Raw genomic sequence first — 20,300 nt, forward strand, 5'->3', positions numbered from 1 at the left:
TGATTCTGTGTAAGGCATAGTTCCACATCTGGTGCCTTTGTCTCTTCTTCTGGATTTTGCTGACTGACTAAACCTTCCTGCTGTGCCCATCTCTGCACACTGGGACCACAAGAAGGTGGCTCTTTGTCTGTATAGTAGGAGTATTGATTTAGTTCCTCATGCGTGGGCAGCAAGCTCTTTATCACTCGCCTTCTTCCCCAGCCCATCTTTTCTTTAAAACTTGTATGTTTTAGAAGTTGGATATGTATACTTGCTTATAGCCTGCAGGAAGAGAAAAGGTGATGTTGGGTATGGAACATAGCAAGTTTAAAGTTATGGTCAGCTCAGGTGTGACCTTTCCTGTGCACTGGTGACCCTTCTATAGGGGCTTCTGTGCATTTATCCTTGCCCTGACAGAAACTTAAAAATGGAGGTGAGGGCTTGGGGCTGACCACTGTGTGAGTACTTGTCTAGCAAATGCAAGGTCCTGGGTTTTGTTTCATTTTCAATTTGGAGACAAGTTATTACAGTGTAGTCTGGGCTAGCCGTAAACTCATGATCGTCCTGCCTCAGGTTCCAGAGTGCTGGGATACTAGACATCTACACTGCATGCATCCACAACAAATACATTTTTGTTTGATACTCATCCGTCCCTTTAACGTATTTTAGAGTATGCCTAGGGTGATCATGAAGTCCTTTCTTTCCCTTCATGAACAATAGAATTATTCTGGGATCTTCGAACTGCTTTGTGTACAACCTGATGCCCGTTGCTTTGGTGACTTGCTCTGTTTGGTTTCTGTGGAATTAAACTGGCCACAGACCATGGTGACACCAAGACTAGATGAGGGATTTCTTCCTGGGGTGTTGAGAGATTCCTCCCTCTGAAAGCAACCCTATCCTATGACACAGCTGCCCTGGTCCCATAAGGCTGACAACAGCAAAAGACAATGCCAAGATCCACCCTCACCCTCTCATTCCCAGGCTCCTGTGTCAGGCTTCAAAATGTCCTTTCTGACAAACAACTGTAGCAACAACAAGGGATATACAAAGAAACCGCTCAGAGGATGGAGCATGCACAGTGCATTTCTATGTTGAATGACAGTCGGTAATGACTTTTAAAAGATTACAGTTAAGCAGAACTGCCTTGGACTTAAGAGTGTAGGCTTTGGAGCAAATCTTTCTGGGTTCAAAGCCTGCCTCAGGCACTTGTGAGCTTTGTGATTCTGAGAATGTAACTTAGTCTCCTGGCTTAGCGCTCCTATCAGCATAGTAGGTGTTCCTGTGTGCACATGACATCCAAGGGTACCTGGCACCCTTAGCATTTGTGCTTATGGTTCTTTGTGTTGGCATCTGAATTTTCAGGGGTGCCTTTAGAAATCATTGGGGCCGATATCAAGATAGCTTGTAAAGGGGGTGAATAAGTGTCCAGCCTTCCCTCTGTGGACTGCAGTGACAGGGCTCAAACAACAGGAACATAGCATTGCTTTGAAGAGAACACGGAAGCAATATACTCATCATATGATTGCATAGGTATATCGCTTATCTTTTAAAGCATTGCCCCTTTGTGTAGTTTGCTTTTGGTTTTTGTTTTTGTTTTTGGTTTTGAGACAGGATTTCTTTGTGTAGCCTTGGCCATCCTGGACTCACTTTGTAGACCAGGCTGGCATCAAACTCTCAGTGATCCATCTGCTTCTGCCTCCCAGAGTCCTGAAATTACAGGTGTATGCTACTACACCTGGCCAAATGTACATTTTTAACATATATACATGTAGATATTGTAGGCTGGGGTCCACATACAGGAGATCACACAGTTTCTTTTATTTCTAAATATTTTTCTCTCTCTGCCTTTGCCTCTCTCTCTGTGTGGTGTGTGTGTATGTGTGTGTGTGTGTGTGTGTGTGTGTGTGTGTGTGCGTGATGTGTGTGCCATGTGTGTGTATGCCTTGTTGTCTATTTTTTGATGAACAATTGAGTACTAAGCTCTAAATTGGATCATTAAAGAATAGAATCCCTAAAAAGCCCATCCGGTAGCTGCTGGGGTTACTGTGGCTTGCTCCCAAAATCCTAACTACTTAGGAGAAAGAAGAAAGAGGCTCACTTGAGCCCAAGGCCAACCTGGGCAACATATTAAGATGCTGTATTGAAAACAAAATATTAATGAATAGTGTTCCCTATGCTCTGTTGGCTCTACCCCTCACAGTCCTAGGACGTCGCTGTGCTGAAGGAGTGCATTGCTGGGATGGAGGGGCAGGTCACAGACAGAGAAGAGCTCTCTGAAAGGACAGCAACTGATGAGGCTGTCAGCATCAGGACCCTCACCGCAGTTCTGGGAGCTCTGGGGAAGCAGCTGTGGAGACACAAGTCAGAAGACTAGAGGGAAGAGAGTGATGCTCCCCGGAGCCTCCAGCCCCTCACAAAGCTGAGACAAGGGGGTGGACCTAGGGGTTTCAGAAGAAACTGACTTAGGACTGGATCAGGTGTGAGGAGGCTCTCAAAGACCCTCATCCCCAGTGAGAGCCGGGTCATGCTCAGTGAAGGTCACCATCTGGGCTCCTGCAAGGGGGCGAGGAGTGTTCACAAGGAGATGTGGCTCAGATGTCTGATTCACTTCATAGAGGTCTAGCCAATGACTTAGTCCTCTCTTCTTACCTTCTTACACTCTGCCTCCTCCTTAGTGGCTGTGTGAGCTGTATAGTCATTGAGACAAAAATGTCCTTCTGTTTCCTCAAGGAGGACACATTCATTCATTTTCTCATCTTTGCATGAACTTGTAGACAGGTTGGTTGTTGCTCTTGTGTTATTTGGTTTTTGTAGCTACACTGTGCAGCCCGCCTGTCTGATACTCACTTGCTTGATCCTCCTGCCTCTGCCTCCTGAAACTACCAGCACACATCATTATATCAACTGGAGAGTGAGTTTTACATCATTCTCAAACTCAGATTCAGGTGTTCAAGTGGATAATAATCAAAAGACCCTTAATGTTTGCCTTCCTTCTTTTCAGAAGGTAGAATAAACTGGATGTGATTTAAAGCTTTTTTTTTTTTTTTTTAGATAGTTCTTACACTGATACAGAACAATACGGTTCTTTGTAGCTTAGAAACGAGTGCTAGGAGTAACTGGCTCCCATTCTCCCCAGGATAAACCAGGGGAATTGGAATGTAAAGCTAAGGTTGCAGATGTCTTACATGTCGATTTCCCCGCTCTTTTCCCCTCACTGGCTGCTACCCACACACTTCCTAACTATAACCTAGTTAAAATGCTAATGATGCATGGTCATGCATGATTCTTTCAGCTTCTCTATAATCATGAAGCCTCATGTTCAGTTAATCTTAAAGAATCACAACAGTAAAGGAATAATCATTCTAGGGACATTGAGGCAATGTACCTTATTTAAATTGGAAAAAAAAAAGGCCAATAATTTGTTCTCATTTACTGGCATTTTGTTCTAGCTAGTAATTTCTCATTCTCTATAAAAGATAAAGGCATCACTTTTTGGTTTTGTTTGTTTGTTTTGGAAAATCTCCTGTAGCCCAGGCTGGCCTTGAACTCACCTCCCCAAGTGGCTGAGGATGACCTTGAGTTTATCTTCTTGCCTCTACCTTCAGAGTGGTGCTGGGCTTTCTGGCACGCCTACCTGCCTCATTTATACTGGCCTGAGGATTGAACCTAGGTATGCTAGCTTAGCACTTTTCCAACTAAACTACATTTCCAACCCTTCCTTTGGGTCAGCACACTGCTTGCTTATGGTTTTTTCTAGTCTCTTTTTCTTTAAGGCATATTTCATTCCTCTTCGGGAAGTAAGCCTGTGCTTCATATTCAAAATTCAGCAATGTGTTCTTGTCAGGCTATTATAACTTATGTTTCAGCTCAGACCTGAGTCCAGATCCTGGGAAAAGAGAGCTGGGCGTGGCTGCTTCTACCTGTGACCAAAGGGAAGGGGAAGAGGGTGCAGAGAAGGAAGAGGAACAAGAGAGTTCTTGGGGCTTCCTGGCTAGCCAGCCAAGCTGAAAAGGAGCAATGAGACCTGGCTCCAGGGAAAGACCCTGTCTCTAGAAAATAGAGTGGAGAGTGATGAGGGGAACAGCAGCGTCCTCCTCTGCGCGTCCCACCTGCGTCCACACATGACACCCCCCCAGGTGCAGTGATGTAATTACATCATTTAAAAGTTACAAGCAGGTAATACAGACCGTACAATGTAGTCACGACTATAGATGGCAGTGGTATTGTTTCCTGCTTTATGTGAAATGAGCAGAAATCAGCTATTAACAATAAGATAATTAAAAGTATGAAATTAAAGAAAAGAAAGTTTTCCATGTTAAAAATGTGGGAAAATCCCTTTGCTATTGCACAGTGACAGGATTTTAACTTTTTCTTTCTTTTACTATGCTTTAGGATGTTTAAAACAAAACTGCTGTGGATTATTGCCTCATGCTTCCAATGCTCTGTAATTGAATACCAAAGCAAATCTCATTATTTTAAAAATCACTTAATATTGCAGAACAATTGGCTAAACCCCACTTGTAGTGCCCTGGGGGTCATCTGCAGCCATTTGGTTTTGTTAATAAAATTAAAACAAGTAGGGGGAACAGACAGTGGCTTTGGAATTGGCTTCATCATGGGATGTGCGGGTGATTTGGAAAGCAGGCTAAGTTAGGCGTTCCGAATGCAAGGGCACGGTTGCCCTGTGGGAGTGATATGAATCAGAGTAAAGAGTTGACGTATATTTTTATTTTGAGATGCCATGCTAATTTCCACCATTCAGCTCTTTTACTGCCAAAGGTAAAAGTGCATTAAGTGACTGAAAGGAATCTACAAATTATCTGCTGGCATTCTAGGCTGGAGTTGCGCAAACGCCCTGTTATTCCATCCGCCAGAACGCTGCAAGATTCTATTAAGCAGTAAGTGAGAAAATTATATCTCCTTCAAACTAATTGTACAAAAGACTCTGAAATAGGGAGCCCGAGCCCGGGACTTTTTGCAAAGCTGCCAGGAGATATTATGAACTGCTCTGTCACTCCTGTCAGCCTGGCTTTGGGACCCCAAGCCTCCGTGTGGACCCTACTCCTTCTACAGCACGGCGCCTTTGTCCAGTGATCCGCAAAACCTGGGGAAATCCCAGCCATGTCACGAGTAGGCGCCCACCTCCACCCCAGTGCCATCTAACAAATGTGTCCCAGAAGACCATGAGCTGTAACCCGTGTGGGTGCCACGCAGGCAACAGTGCCTTCCGCTGTCCCTGGCCAACTGTATCCACCATAAACATTCCAGACACCCAAATATATCGGAGAGTTTAAAAATCAGGTTCCTCCTTTCTCTCCTTCTTTCTGTTTTTCCTTTTAGTGACTTGGAGGAAAACAAGTGTCCCATAGCGAGGCTGTGGTCCAGTGGGAAGAAAACCTTTGAACCAGTACCAAAGTGTCTGCTACATTGTTATCCGGGTGCTTGGGCTGGCACACTTCTAATATAAAATGCCTCTTTTTAATTGACTCCTACAAGCAACAGGGAAGGTATTTGAAGGGTAAAATCGCTGTAGCCTGTGACACCGATCAAAGATGTTGACGGCTGGGTGACCACAGACAGCAACAGCGATCCGAGCAACTCGATGGGAGGCCTGGAAAATGAGGTTTCCCTCTAGCAAATAACTTATTTAGAGCAGTGCTGATTTGTTTTTCCAAATATAAACCAGAGTTACTTAGCGAGATCAAGGTTATCATCCTCCTATATTAAGACCTCAAGACAGAGTGTTCATGAGGATCCCAGATTCATTGTAAGCGACTTCTATCCACCTAAGTTGAATATATGTGTGTATATGTTTTTATGAAAGATATGAACAAGTAGGACCGCTTAGTGAAAAAAAAAAAGAATATTTGTAATAAAGGCTCATGCTGTCCCAGCCTGACTTTGAACCTCTGTTCCTCCTGCCTCCACCTAGAGAGTGCTAAGTTTCAAGCCTGTGGTACTATGCCTGGTGTGTAAGTGGTGCTGGGGTTGAGACCAGGGTTACTGCACAGGAAGGAAGCCTTCTCCTGGCTGAGCTCCACTCCCAGCCCCATCGTGGCAAAGTTGTTGTAAAGATGTCTCTGCATTTCCTGTGGCTTTGGGCAGAGTCCCTTACACCAGGGTCTTTACTGACTCGTTTTTCATAGTGTAGTTCAGACATTTTCCTCTGGGTGAAGAAGTCACTGACTTCCTTAAGCGAAGTCTCTGTGAGTGTGCATGTGTGCGTGTATTCATGTGTGAGTGCATGCATGTGTGCGTGTGTGTGTGAGTGCATGCATGTGTGCGTGTGTGTGTGAGTGCATGCATGTGTGCGTGTGTGTGTGAGTGCATGCATGTGTGCCTGTGTGTGTGAGTGCATGCATGTGTGCGTGTGTGTGTGAGTGCATGCATGTGTGCGTGTGTGTGTGAGTGCATGCATGTGTGCGTGTGTGTGTGAGTGCATGCATGTGTGCGTGTGTGTGTGAGTGCATGCATGTGTGCCTGTGTGTGTGAGTGCATGCATGTGTGCGTGTGTGTGTGAGTGCATGCATGTGTGCCTGTGTGCCTGTGAGTATATATGTGTACATGTTCCCATGGAGGACAGAGGTCAACCTTGGGTACCACTCCTCAGACCCTGTCCACTTTTCTTCTTTTGAGACAAGTTTACTCACTGACCTGTGGCCTGCCAACTAGGTCAGACTGGCTGGCCAGCGTGCTCTGGAGATGTGCCCGTCTTTATGCTCCGGCTCTGGGATGGTGGCCCCGGCCCCAAGCACGCCTCACCTGTCTCCCCTGAGTCACTGCACCCACTGGATAGAGGTGTTTATACTGCCTAAGACCTGGCTCCTGTCCTCCACTGTCTTCCTGTCTAGTGGGTTCCATGCATATGCATAGGCCAGCAAAATACGGCCTGTCTGCTCTAGATGACAGACCCTCAGAAGACAGGCATCCCAGAAGTCATTTCCTGCTGGGACGGGCTGAGAAGTCTTCATAAATGATTGGAATGGAATTGGAGTTGAGCACTGAGTCTTGGAAATAATTTTAAGAAGAAAAGAGGGGCAGAAATAGATCACTCTCAGAGGGGAATCTTGAAGGACATGCGGCAAAAAAATGAATAAATCAAATTGGCTGCATCTGGAAGTTCAGGTGAGGTAATAATTGTAATATTGCTGGAAAAGTAGACGAGAGTTGGATTCGGAGAGGGCCTCATCATAGTTGGATGGCTTAGATTTAATTCAGAAGGGTGGCGGTAATTGTGTATGTGTGAGTGTGTGTGGATCTGTGAGTGTATGTGTGACTGTGTGTGTATACATGAGTGTATGTGTGAGTATGTGTGAGTGTGAGTGTGTGTGGATCTGTGAGTGTAAGTGTGAGTATGTGTGAGTGTGAGTGTGTGTGGATCTGTGAGTGTATGTGTGAGTATGTGTGTGTGTGAGTGTGTGTGGGTCTGTGAGTGTATGTGTGAGTATGTGTGTATGCGTGAGTGTATATGTGTGTGCACGCCCGTGTGTGTGTCACGTGGCAGGAGCCTGTACCGCTGAGCTGATGGGATCAATGCTCATGGCTCTGAGGGAAACTGGACCATGTGTTGACATCACAGTAGCTTTAAAGACTTGAAATGGTCAGAAATGATGTTTGACAAACATCCTCCCCCAAGTCTTTGTAAGTATTGAGCAGTCATCCCTAAGAGAGGAAAAGTTAGTTTCCTTTGAAATAAATCTGCAGACAGCAACAGAGAGTGGAAGGGTGTGGCCGCTGGCCACGGAGTTACTGGCGGTCAGGGCGTAAGCTGCCCAGGAGGCTGGGGCAGGAGTGTGATTTTCAGGCCAGTCTGAGGAACTTAGGGAAACTGTTTCAAGATAAAATTCAAAATAAAAAACAGGGTTGCAGATACAGCTCTGTGCTAGCCGACCATACTTTTGCAAGGCCCCAGGCTGTAGCCACAGAACTACACCAAAGGAAAAACAGAGACAAACAAGCAAAATTCTAACAACATTCTTTCCATATAGATTAGGTTTCTGGGGACATTTGAAAGCACCTGTTCAGACTCCTAATCTCTTTATTCTTGGCTTTGGCCAAGCCAGTGTTCACTTACCTTGCCATTGCCTGTCTGTATTACTATTATTGTTGTTGTTGTTTATGTGTGTGTGTGTGTTCTCCTTCCGCTGTGGTAGTCAGGGATAGAAGTTAGGTTTTCAGGCCTGTATAGCGTTTACTGCTGAGCTAATTTGCCAGTCCTTTTTCTAAGTAATATTTTTTTCTTAAAAAAAAGTTTACTAAGGAATGCAAGGAGAGGGAGGCCAGTGGACAGGGGTGTGGAATCAGCTCTCTTCTCTGTCTTCACACGGGGACTGAGCTCACACGGTCAGCCCTTCGCAGCTGCACTTCCGCCAGCCCCTGGTGATATTTCTGAAGAAGGTGACGGTGAATATCGCCGTTAATGCAGTTGATATCATTTCTATTATCTAACCTCATTTTAAAAGTAGTTGCTTTGAATTAGAATGCTAATTTATCCAGTCAATTTACCTCAAGTTATAATGCTCAAGACTTTTTTTTTCTTTAAGTCATGCATACTTAACCAATTTTCTGTAGTTCCAAGTGGCTAGGTATCACTTCCTGGTGAATTAGCAGTTGGCGAGTAGAGGAGTCTCTGAACGGTCCTGCAAAGCACTAATGTGATATTTAATGAGGACACATCAGTCCACAGAAAGGTAGTCAATATAAATCAGTGTTTACAAAGTGTGATTAACTCTGAAATATTTCATCAATGCTGTGGTCCCAGGCAGCCTGCTATGCTAATTACCTGGCTCTGCGCATGTTTCAGGGGACTCGATGGACCCTGAGTATAGCAAGCGTGGAACAGCAAAATTGCAATTATGCCTGGACCATCTCCTATGACAATTTATGCATTCGGTGCGATGACCTCCCCCTTCCCCAGAGGGCAATAAGCAGGCTGCATTTTCATTAGGTTACTAATGCACTTAATCACGAGGGGAAAGGGTTAGGAAGTAGCCGGAGACCTTCCAGCACTCTGCAGCGGGGCCGGGAGCAGAGGCAGCCTTTATTTTTCAGGGCGGCTTCTTTACAAGGCTGTGGCCGCCGAGAGCACACCTCACACGCTTCATTGTCTCAGAGAAACACTTAAAGTTTAGACCTTCTGGGGACACGCTTTGTGTTTCAGGCTATTACGTATGCCTGGAAACCATACAGTCTGCTGCTAAAATTATAACCCCAAGTGGTTTGTTGGTGTCACAGTTCCATGGTGTTTGGAATTCATGCCAATGGTATGGTGTGCAAAGGCTGTACCAAGCGCTTTGAGGATGGTGATCGCAATGGCAGCCATTAGCCCCATCATCCTCATCCTCAGCATACTCACAGGGAGCATCCGGGGAAGGTCTACCTGCCCAGACCGGAGGAAGAGCTGTGGTGTTGCTGTCCAGCCTGCCAGGTGCTTACAGCAGTGCCCCGCATTAAACTCTGGATCACTGGCCTCTGTGAGGTTTATGCAGCTGGAAGGATAAGCAGCTTGTTCCAAAGCTCGAGTCACCACAGGCCGAGGCTGACAACTGGGATGCGGAGAGGATGTTTGGTGTGGTTTTTCATGTGTACTGTGTGTGTCCCCAGCAGTTGTGAGCCTCCCTCTGTGGGTGCTGTGAATCAAGCCTGGGCCCTCTGCAAGAGAGCAGAGAGCGCTCTAACCACTGACCCATCTCTGCAGTCTCTGGTTTGGGTGAACTCAGCCTGCTGTGGAGTCTTCTACAAGATGCACTCTGTGTGTGTCAGCTTTGCTCACTGGCTGGCTGTTGCCCCAATTCCACATGCTCTAACAATCTTCCAGAATATTCTGACACAAAGGCAATTTTGAAGTAGACACAAAGGCAATTTTGAAAGAAAGCTGAACTCACTGTGGCCCAAGCTACTCTGGACTTGTGGCAATCCCTCTGCCTCAGCCTCTCTGGAAGTGCTGATTTATGTCAATCTGCTTCCCTGGAGATTTATTCTGCTCCTGCAGGAGCATATCCGGCTTCCTGACACACGCCGCCTTCCTAATGACTCACTCACGTGACTTTGGGGTCTGGGGGTACCATGGTTAACCTCTTTGAGGTGCCTCCATCTCTCCTGACCCGCCAGTCTGACGGCCTCTTTTCCCTTAAACCCTGTGCTGCAGGTAACATAGAGTACAGCTGCCCGGCCACGAACGAATGTGAAATCACAAAGCGCAGACGCAAATCCTGCCAGGCCTGCCGCTTCATGAAGTGTCTCAAAGTGGGCATGCTGAAAGAAGGTAGGTAGCGCTGCTCAGAGCCTCCCGCTCTGGGTTTGCTGGGCTCAAAGCGGGGTGGGGGTGGGGATGGGGGTGGGGGTGGTGAAGGTTATCAAAACAGGACTCAAGACCAGTTCCACGGGAACCAGGAAAAGGTGGGCGGGAAGCACCCTGCCCCAAACCAGACCTGAGTTTCTGACACCTCACGGCTAGCAGCTTGACTCCAACCAGAAGGTAGGACCCTGTGGTGTGGACGGAATTCCTCACTGTGCTTCTGGGCCTGGACCTTTGATCTTGACGATTGACAGAGGGAAGGAGATGCAGGCAAAGCAAAGGGCTACCTACAGTGCTTCTCGCCTTTGTTAAACTCATTTTGGGTCTAAGGGCGTCATCACAGTTTTCCAAACCCACCGTTAGTGCTTCCTCTCTGTGATGATGGACTGGGACCCATGCCTTGACCCTGTCATTGTCTGGCATGTGTTCAGTTGGGGACGGCACCCACACAAGATCCGCCAGTGAACGGGGTTGTATGTGAAGTTGCCCGAAGGATAACTTTTGCAAAGCTGAACCCGTGAACCTCTTCTTGAGGTTCTGATGGTGACAATGTCCTGCTTGAAGGTTATTGGCCAGTGCCTTAAGTCCTCAGGCAGAGCAGCACGCAGAAATCAACTCACAGGGTAGTTACCCCTCCCCTGCACGGCAGAAAACCTCATATAAATGTAATCGGAGTGATGGACAGTTGGGTTTTGGGTCTTGAGTATATTTATATTACCATTTACTCTGATTGGAGATGTTTAAGCTGAACTTGTGCTGAAAACAAAAAGGATGGTGAAAGGTTGCAAGCCCCTGAAAACTGATGCACGGTACCACTGAAGAAACAGTCCGTTTGTTTAAATGCAGTGAGAGTCACCCATGGATAGAAGCCTTGCGTGAGCAGGCCGCGGGTTCCGGCTTTGTTTTCAAACAGAGCAGCATGTGGAGACACGCCTCCATTTCTAGGCAGATGGGAGTTTTTGATTAGTTTGATTTCAATACTATAATTTACTCATCTGATTGCTGCTTCAACTTTAGAGATGAACAGGGACCCATCTTTTTTCTTAGATCGCATTTCTCTTGGGCTCTGGGAGAGGATCTGAAGGGAGGCGAGAGTGAAGGCGGATGTGTGAGCGGCGTTTAATTAAACATCGTTGCTCAGAGTAAACCGGGCTGCGCTTATCTGCGGTTCGCACCTCTTCAGCACTTGTTATCAAGCCTTTAGAGGATGAGCTTCCAAGGGAAGTGCCGCCGTTGCTGCCACGCTCAAATAATAATTTATTTCCCTTTTACTTCCTCATGAACACTTGGATGGCAAAATGTCATTCCTCTGGGCCCGTTTCCCCGCTCTGCGCAAGCGGAGCTGGGACGGGCATCAGTAAATATGGAATATTGTTTTCTTTTCTTTTATGCGTAGAGAATACAGTGAAATACTGCATTGTACTCTGCATATAAATGCACAATTATGCTTGGGCATCTTCGTGGCTCAAGGCTGGCTCCCTAAGCCTGGAGAGGGTGATACTGTCTTAAACGTATCTTTATGGATGTGCAGGGATTTGAGTCCCGTGCAGTATGTCAGAGATCACGGTGTAGTAAATCTATTCAAATGTAAACCTGTTCAATTCAATTACCAGTCCATAATAAAATTTGCCGCTACAACCCCCGTGTTGACCACAGTAGTCCATACAGGCAGACGGCACAGCGGGTCTGGAAATTGACAGCAAAATCTAGTTAAACAAAAAACAACATTAGTTCTCGAAACGGAGATGAAATCAGATTTCAACAGCCTTGATGGAAGCCTTCCTTCCTTTAACAGGTATCTTTTATTCAATTCGCCAAGTGTACCATAAAGTGCCGCCTGAGGGGGAATGAAAGAGGTTTTCATTAAAAAGGAGGCTTATAGAAAAATGAGGCCTTGACTGTTTTTAAAAAATGATAATTCTTAGTTATACTGACTGGTGTTTCTGCTAATTGAGGTATGCTGCTGCAAGAAGATAGCTGAGTGCAGGCACATGAAGTTAAAGGGAACAGATATCTTTGTGGGTAAGCCAAGTCACAGGAACAAATGCCCATAACTTCCGTCTCTCTGCAAGCCAGCACCAGGAATATATCTAAGTAAGAGAGGCTCGATGCTTCAGGTTAGACTTTTTTTTAAGATTTTATTTGTATTCATAATCATGCATCTTGGTTTGGTAGCCGCACTTGAGGAAATATGCCTGTAGAGGCCAGAGGAGGGCGGGAGGCGCCTGGAGCTGAGGTTACAGGAGGTTGCGAGTTGGCCAGTGTGGGGCTGTGTGGGCTGAGACCTGGGCTCGGGTGCTTTGGAAGAACAGCAAGTGCTCTTCATTGCTGATCCATCTCTCCAGCCTCCAAATTGGAATTTTTGAGTCAAATAATTGTTACCAGTTGAGGAAGCTGGGGAGATGACTCGGTCAGGAAGGTGCTTACCATGCAAGCAGAAAGCTGGAGTTTATTTCCCCAGTACCCACAAAAAAGCTGGGCACAGGGGAGGCCTGTCATCCTGGACCTGGCGAGGTGTAGACAAGGAGATTCTTAGGCTTTGCTGGCCAGCCAGTCTAGTCAGTAGCTAAATTCCAGATTTGACACGAGACCCCGACTTTGGGATAGGATTCAAGGATTTGAATTTGAATATACGCCTGGGTTTGTTTCCTGGATGTGACATGAGTTACCACAGTGTCCTAAGACCTGCTGGACTTTGTCTGTTAGGGTTCTCATAATGCACAAGGCTCAGGGCTCAGTGAACCCAGGCTGGGCTGTGATAAGCAGGAGATGCCGGGAACCAGAATCTAGGCATCCTGTGCATGTGTGCTTGGGTGTGTGCATGGGTATATGTGCAATCATAATGACCTGCCACGAGATCCAGCTTCAAGCAGAGCGTGTCCTGTGGGATGATGTCAGTGGCTTTCAGGGTGCTTTCTTAAGATTCTCAAAAAAGAACAATCTAAGTAAAATTTTCTTCAAACATCCACAAGAAAACTTACTCTTTCCTTGTCCTCAGGACACCTCTCCAGTTTTTCTGTATGTGCAGTGTATGTGTGCATGGATGCTTTTGTGTATGTGGGTGTGTGCATGGGTGTACTTGCATGCTGCTGCATTTGGAGGCCCAAGGTTGATGTCTGGACTCACCTTCATTTGCTCTTCTGAGTCTTGTACACTGAGGCAAAGTCTCTCCATTAAACCCTGAGCTACAGGTAGGAAGGGCGTTTAGGTGGGTTTCTGGGTATTTGAACTCCAGTCCTCACGCTTGCAAGGTAAGTTAATAGGCACCAAAACCTCTCTCATGACTCTGTTTTACCCTCTTTGAAAGGGAAAAGAGATTTCTTCTCAACCGGATATTTTCCTCAACAACATTCTAATTGAAGATTTCTTCTCAACCAGTTCAGCACAGAGAAATTCCTCCACAGTTTGAAAAGGGGGTAGGAGAGACCTCAGAGGTGCTGGGAAATGTGTTTTGGTGTTAGAAAGCCACAGCATGGGCACTAGTTTTGACAGATCTCAACACATCATCAAGCTTCTTCCTGAAGCCCAATAAGGCATCATGCTTTCATCTTTGCTTCCGGTTTTCCCACTGCCTGCGTCGTGAGCGAGACCATGAAGTTCTGAGACTTCGTGGTCACGTGAACCTGGGAGCAGAGGTCATCATGCTTTACCCCTTCTCCAGTAGAATCTTGCAGGTCGTGTTTTCAAATGACATTATGCCTGCAGGAGCATTATCCTAACATGGCATGAGGATGCTGTGATAACAAGGGCAGGGGTGACAATGAGAGTGATGACAATGTCAATAATGATGATGATGATGACGAGGAGGAGAAGGAGGAGGAGGAGGTTGGAAGTGCAAAAGGGCCATGGTGTAATAGCTACGGATGATACTTGTTCTATTCCATTAATTTTGCCCAAACTGAAAATACTTTAAATGTTTTGTTTCATTTTTGTGTTTGTTTCTGGGAGAATAGAAGCTTGGCTTGGGAGATGGCGTGGTTTGGTGTTTGCCTTGCAAGTGTTGCAACCTGCTTTCAGGCTCCAGCGTCCACGTGAGCCAGAGAGAGGCCGATCTCCGAGATCTGGCCATCCGGCAGGTTTAGTCTCCTTGGCGAGCTGCAGGCCAGTGAGGACTGGTGCAGACCAAGGGGGATGGTTCCTGAGTTTGCCCTCTGGCCTCCACACACATACACATTTGTACATGCACACACATGCCCACACACCCATACACAGGCACATACCCTTACAAAGAGCGAGGGCTGTGTGATCTTTACCATGTTTAGCTTAACTGAGAGTTGAGTGAGGATTGGGGCAGTTCTAGTCAATAGAGCAAGTTTCATGTAGTCAATATGGCTTTATTTCTATGGGCGTCTGAAATCTCATCACAGGTCATTGTGATGCCAGTCAGATATAATTTGTAGTTTTAGTGTCATGTTTTTAAGGTAAAAATACTGACAATGGTAGGAGAACAGAAGAGCAATTATCTATGTTTGAAACTGGAGAAAGTCATTGATTGGGACAAATAAATGACAGATATTAGCATTATATGTCTTGTTTGTGTTTCAGTTAGATCTTTATTTTTAATATTGACCTCTCTCATGCGTTCCTGCTATGAAGGTAACAACGTTACTCATGCATATTTCTTCTGCTTTTACAAATATGAAGGAATACAAAGGATTTCTGGTAGGCACTGTGACTGATACAGAGTTAGGAATCCTCTTGTTTCCAACAGAGTGAAAACAGGCGAGGAATCCATATTTGAGAGGAGTCACTGTCCCATGTGGAAAGGATTCAGGGTGCCAATATTTCATTTTTACATTAGAATCTCACTCAGTACAGAACAGTGGTTCTCAACCTTCCCAATTCTATGACCCTTTAATATAGTTCCTCATGTTGCGGTTACCCGAACCATAAAATTATTTTTGTTGCTACTTCATAACTGTAATTTTTCTGTTGTTATCAATCAGTATGTTAATATCTGTGTTTTCTGATAGTCTTAGGAGACCCCTGTGAAAGGGTTGTTTGATCCCCAAAAGGGTTGTGACCCACGGGTTAAGAATCATTGGTATAGAAAAATGAGGCCCCGGATGGCAGAGCCTCCTTAAGTAGATAAGGAGATCAAGGTTCAGAGAATGTCAGTGAATTAGCCTGAGTCCAGTTGCAGCTAACGAGCAAGCAGCACCACCCTTCAGGTGTGTGGCCTGTGCCCAGGTCACCCCTGTGTTTCTGTTAAGCTTGTTACAGCTGTGTCAGGGATCCTGCCTCTTCCACATGGGGGTCAGTTGGCCACGTGTCAGCGGTAACCCAGATGGTGTCATTTAGGGGGAACAGTTGTAGCGACCACAAAAAACAATCAAGTTCATGGTCTAACAAGGCAGTTGGAGCCTCAAGGTATATATGCAATTGATATTCATTATGAAGGGACCTTGATTTACACACTCTAATCTGTGAACACTACTAGGAAGTGGATGGCATGGCTGAAGAGACAGATAATGATGGGGACTAATCCAGGAAAGGGGTTCATGACCTGTGTCCTGCATTTCCTCCTGCTTCTTCTCCTCTTCACTACCTTCTCTTCCTGTTCTTTCCCTCCTCCACCCCACCTTTTCCATTCCTCCTCTTCCCCACTTTCCCCATCCTCTTTCTTTCTTCCCTTTCCTCCATTTTTTCTTTCTCTTCTTCTTCCTCGTCTCTATCTCTCTTATCTATCTTTATTTGATGAAGTGTGGGAGTTGATCAGATTCAGTTCTGACTAGAACTCCGTCACTCAGCTATGCCCCAGACCTAGTGTGTGACTTCTGGATGCTGAATTAGAACATTAGATCATAATGAAGTTTGAGGATGCCATGTCTTAAAAGAGCCATATGGTGGGTGTGTGCACACACGTGTCTGTCTATCTGTCTATCTATCTATCTATCTATCTATCTATCTATCTATCTATCTATCTATCTGTCTGTCTATCTATCTTAAGTTCTATGACCTGGTGGATCTGAAATGCATCAAGAGTTGTCAGTCCACGTACAACGTAAAGCCTTCAACTCTTACTTTGATTTATAGGTCTGAGTTAATATTCAGGAAATCTTTGAGTAGATGAAATGGCAGCAGCATGGAGGCAAGGGCAGCTATCACTGTGTTGAAGTCTTATGAACGATAACGGATTACCTCAGGGTGTAGCCTCCTAGTTCCAATTCAGAGAGAGAGCAGTTTATCGCAGATATGTGGGACAGAGCACAAGTTAGGGACATACTCATTTAGTCAGCAATCCTATGCCTCTCTTCAGTTGTCCTGCGCCCCCAGGATATAGAGAAAAATTATCCCCGGGCAGTTTCTGCTGCCCCCTCCCCCAGCTCTCTCCTGATCCATCTGTGGCCTGGAACATCTCCTAGGTCTACCCTCTCAGCAGGCAGGCACAGAGCAACTATTCCTCTGACTACCCCTCACTTCCATGTTTCCCGTGCTAATAAAATGACCATTTAAAGGGTGTAGCGTTTTCCAGGCAGGTTCCCCTTTTTAAAAATATAAGCTAGCGGGGTCATTTGGTAACAAGTGGGTTTGTTTTTACCTCCGGAATGAGTCTGCTTAGTAATTTTTCCTAACAAAATCTCTTTTGTGAAAAAAACAAAACAAAACAAAACAATTTTTTAAAAAATTCTCAAGAAGACATCGCCAAGGTGATTTTTCCCCCTCAAGTCTAATATCATTATGCCGCCAAGTCTAAAACAGAAATTATTGCCAGGGAAGTTTGGGTTCCTACTGCCTTCAAAGAGCAGAACAAAGGAGAGGAGAAGGCTTTAATGGTATTCACAGAAAATATTTCTGTGCTGGGTGACAGTTAATAGAACCGCATTGACCTCCCTGCTGTTTCCCACAGTCACAGTTGTAATCCCGTCCCAAGCAGACCCTCATTAATGCAGAGCATTAAACACAACTCCCAAGTTATAATGTAGGCAGTGGCAAAGAGCACCTTGTCTGTGAGCTTTGTCTTGACACTCGAGCCATTTGGGAACGTAGCTAAGGTGCCATGAAAACTTATCCCGTGTACAGACATTGTGTTACCGGATGGCCTCTTTTCTTTTTCTTTCTTTTTATTATTATTATTTTTTCTTGCTTTGTGAACTGGAATAGTCTGTCTCAAAATGAATACCCAAGATGAGGAAGGTGCCACTAGCAGCTTCATCCTGATGCCTTAGGCTGTGTGCTGTGTGCTTAGACTGGATCTTATCTTTTCGCTAATCCTTACAGGGATCACCCCACCCCTGTGGCAGTGCTTCCCCTTGCCCAGGGGAGGTGAAGCCTAGAGAAGTCATGAATCCTGACAAGTTTCTTCCACTGTCCAGGGAGCCTGAATCTATAATAACTATGCTGGTTCTATCAACATCATGTTTGTCTGCTATAGTTTTTCCCTTATGAGATATGGAGATATTGGGTGTATATTTAACTCAGAATGATTTTTTTTCTTGTTATTCCTTTTTGTTTTGGAGAGAAGTCTTACATGATGTCCAAAGCCAATGTGGAACTCACTAGGTAGCCCAGGCTAGACTTGAATTTACTCTTTAGCCCAAGGAATTTCCCTGAATATGCCTCCCAAGTGCAGATGACAGGCATGGGCTTCTTGTCACCCTTCAGAGGCTGTGGATCATGAGAAGCTAAAGTCTTAAAAACATTTAAATAGCCACTTTTTGTTGTTATTGTTGGATTTGAACTAACTTGGGGACTTTGAGTTTTATTGTTGGTTTTGTGTGTGTGTGTGTGTGTTTGTGTGTGGTTTGTTTGTTTGTTTGTTTGCTTGTTGGAGATAGCATTTTCCTATGTGGTCCTAGCTGGCCTGGAACTTTCTCCATAAACAAGATTAGCCTAAACCTTATAGATAACTGCCCTGCCTCCTGAACGCTGAGGTTAAGGGCATGCACCACCATGCCCAGCTAGCTATGTTCTTAATGTCCAGAAATGGGTGAATTCTCCTGGGAGTCAGTATGTGCACTTGCATTAGGAGAGAGACATTTTAACTGAAACAGCTCCAATGTCATGTGAGGATTAGATGTGAGTATCTTTTAGGTGAATTTCCTACTCTGAGATTTTCACGTAAACTTTAGATTTCCCCATAAACTTTAGAATAATATGTTATTGTTTTGTGTTTTATTTATTCATTTCCTCCTGCTCCAGAGATGAAACCCACTAAGGGCATCTCACATGGGAGGCAAGAGATCTACCTTGGAGCTATACCCTGGTCTACTTAGGAATAACAGAATAGCTCTCAGGTGTAGGAAGCAAACCAGGAATACTTAAGTTGTGGTTTTCCAACAAGTCCCTTTCTACCAGTTTGTGTATGTGTCACAGAGTCTGTGACATTTTATCTCAGTCTACATTGGCGCAGAAAGGAAATTTTCACCTTGTAACAAAATTTTATTCTTTGGGACAGTTTCTAAACTTGAACTTGAGAGACACATTCTGTCTGAATGAGTCTTTGTAGAGTATTTGAGCTCCCTCCACCTTGGCAGTTTGAGGATTTGACCACCACGTGCAGCTGGGATATTCTTGTCCATTTTATAAAGTAGGAAAATTTAAATGCTGAGGATTTTAGAGATTTGTCCATGGTTGTATATAAAATTCCACACGAGAAAATATGCTCTGTACTTGAAGGTCTCAGAGACAAATGTATGTTTACATATACTTTTTAAAAATCGCTTGAACTTGAAGTGAGCTAGCATGTGTGCTAACTCAGTGCATCACTAAGGATTCTCTGAGAACACTTCCTGTGACACAGGAGGGCGAGAAAGATGGAAATCATAAAGCGCACATCTCCACACTCCTTTCTTTTTATTAATTGCAGTACTATTAAAAGCTAATCATTTGTTTGATTGCTCTCCATTTGTCATTCCCACTGGTGAGCACGAAGTGGGAAGCCAACATTCATCTAGTATGTTGCAGTTTTATTCCTTTTGGATTATAAAATATCTCCAATGGATTTTGCCCCAAGGGGGCAGGGAAACTGTTTCACCATTTGCTCAGAAAGAGAAAAGCCAGTGGAGTAAGTGGTGAAGAGTGGGGAAGGCAGGATCATGTGAGTCTGGGGTAGTGTGTTTTCTCTTGGATAATATGTTTTTATAATTCTCACCCAGGGGTGTGTGTGTGTGTGTGTGTGTGTGTGTGTGTGTGTGTGTGTGTGTTACAATTTAATGTGAGAAGTTTTTTTTGGTTTGTATTTCATAAGGCTTATTTGGTAAAATACTTCATTTGTAGTTTTCCTTCTATGGACTCAAAAACTAGTGTACTCTTTTCCTTGTTGAAACTGTGTAGAGCTTCAGCCATTAAACTATTATAATTTTCTTTGGCCTTCATAGATGAAAGTGAGATTATCCTCTCTGTGTGTCTCTTCCTCTGTCTGTCTGTCTCCCTGTGTCTCTGCCTCTGTGTCCTCTCTCTCTCTCTCTTTCTCTCTCTCTCTTTCTTTCTTGCTTAGTAGGTTGAGAAGCCACCAACCAGCTTCCCTAAGGCAAGCTGTCTGCAAAAGAGCAAGCCAGCTGGCTTGGCCAAGGTTGATCAATGATGAGAGGCAGGCTGGGTTCCAGGTCCACAAAAGCCACTCAGTGGAGAGTAGGTCAGCGGCTTCCCCAAAGCCAATTACCTGGCAGAAGCCTAGGTGCCTGGTGCTAGCCAAATTCCCTGAGCCTGATGGTGCTGGTGGGGAGTCCATCCTGGGCTTCCTGGCAAACCAGACCAAAAGCAGCAGCAGATTGTGCCTTCTGAGAGCCAGAGTGGCTTCGTGGCTACCAGAACAGCGGCCGAAGACCTGCCACTGCCATTCGATGTTATCCAAGTAGACAGCACACCAGAGCACAGTCCTTCCTGTCCCTCGGGTGGGAGGGGCTGCAGACGTGGAGCTGATTCACCCCCTCACTTTTAGCTTTCTTGGCTGAATGGCATGAACATGAATCATGCCATTAAAGGAGAGGAACGCAGACTGGTTTGGGAAGCAGGAGGCAGCATGGAGACCTCTGACTGGCAGGTCTGGTAGGTTATCTACTATTTTAAAGGCACCTTCCTT

The 20,300-nt window shown here is 45.2% G+C and overlaps 1 protein-coding gene across 14 annotated transcripts in view; it reads left to right on the forward strand.

Moving 5' to 3' along the window:
• Esrrg (estrogen related receptor gamma) overlaps positions 1-20,300 on the forward strand; it is a 612,722-nt gene that overhangs the window by 451,567 nt on the left and 140,855 nt on the right. For all 14 annotated transcript variants that reach the window (XM_060364903.1, XM_060364899.1, XM_060364900.1 and 11 more), the window contains one exon: positions 10,127-10,243. In XM_060364903.1, the coding sequence (XP_060220886.1) occupies positions 10,127-10,243 (117 nt within the window). The remainder of the gene's footprint in view (positions 1-10,126; positions 10,244-20,300) is intronic.

Source organism: Meriones unguiculatus, chromosome 11, assembly GCF_030254825.1.
Source record: "Meriones unguiculatus strain TT.TT164.6M chromosome 11, Bangor_MerUng_6.1, whole genome shotgun sequence".
In the NCBI taxonomy this organism is placed as follows: domain Eukaryota; kingdom Metazoa; phylum Chordata; class Mammalia; order Rodentia; family Muridae; genus Meriones; species Meriones unguiculatus.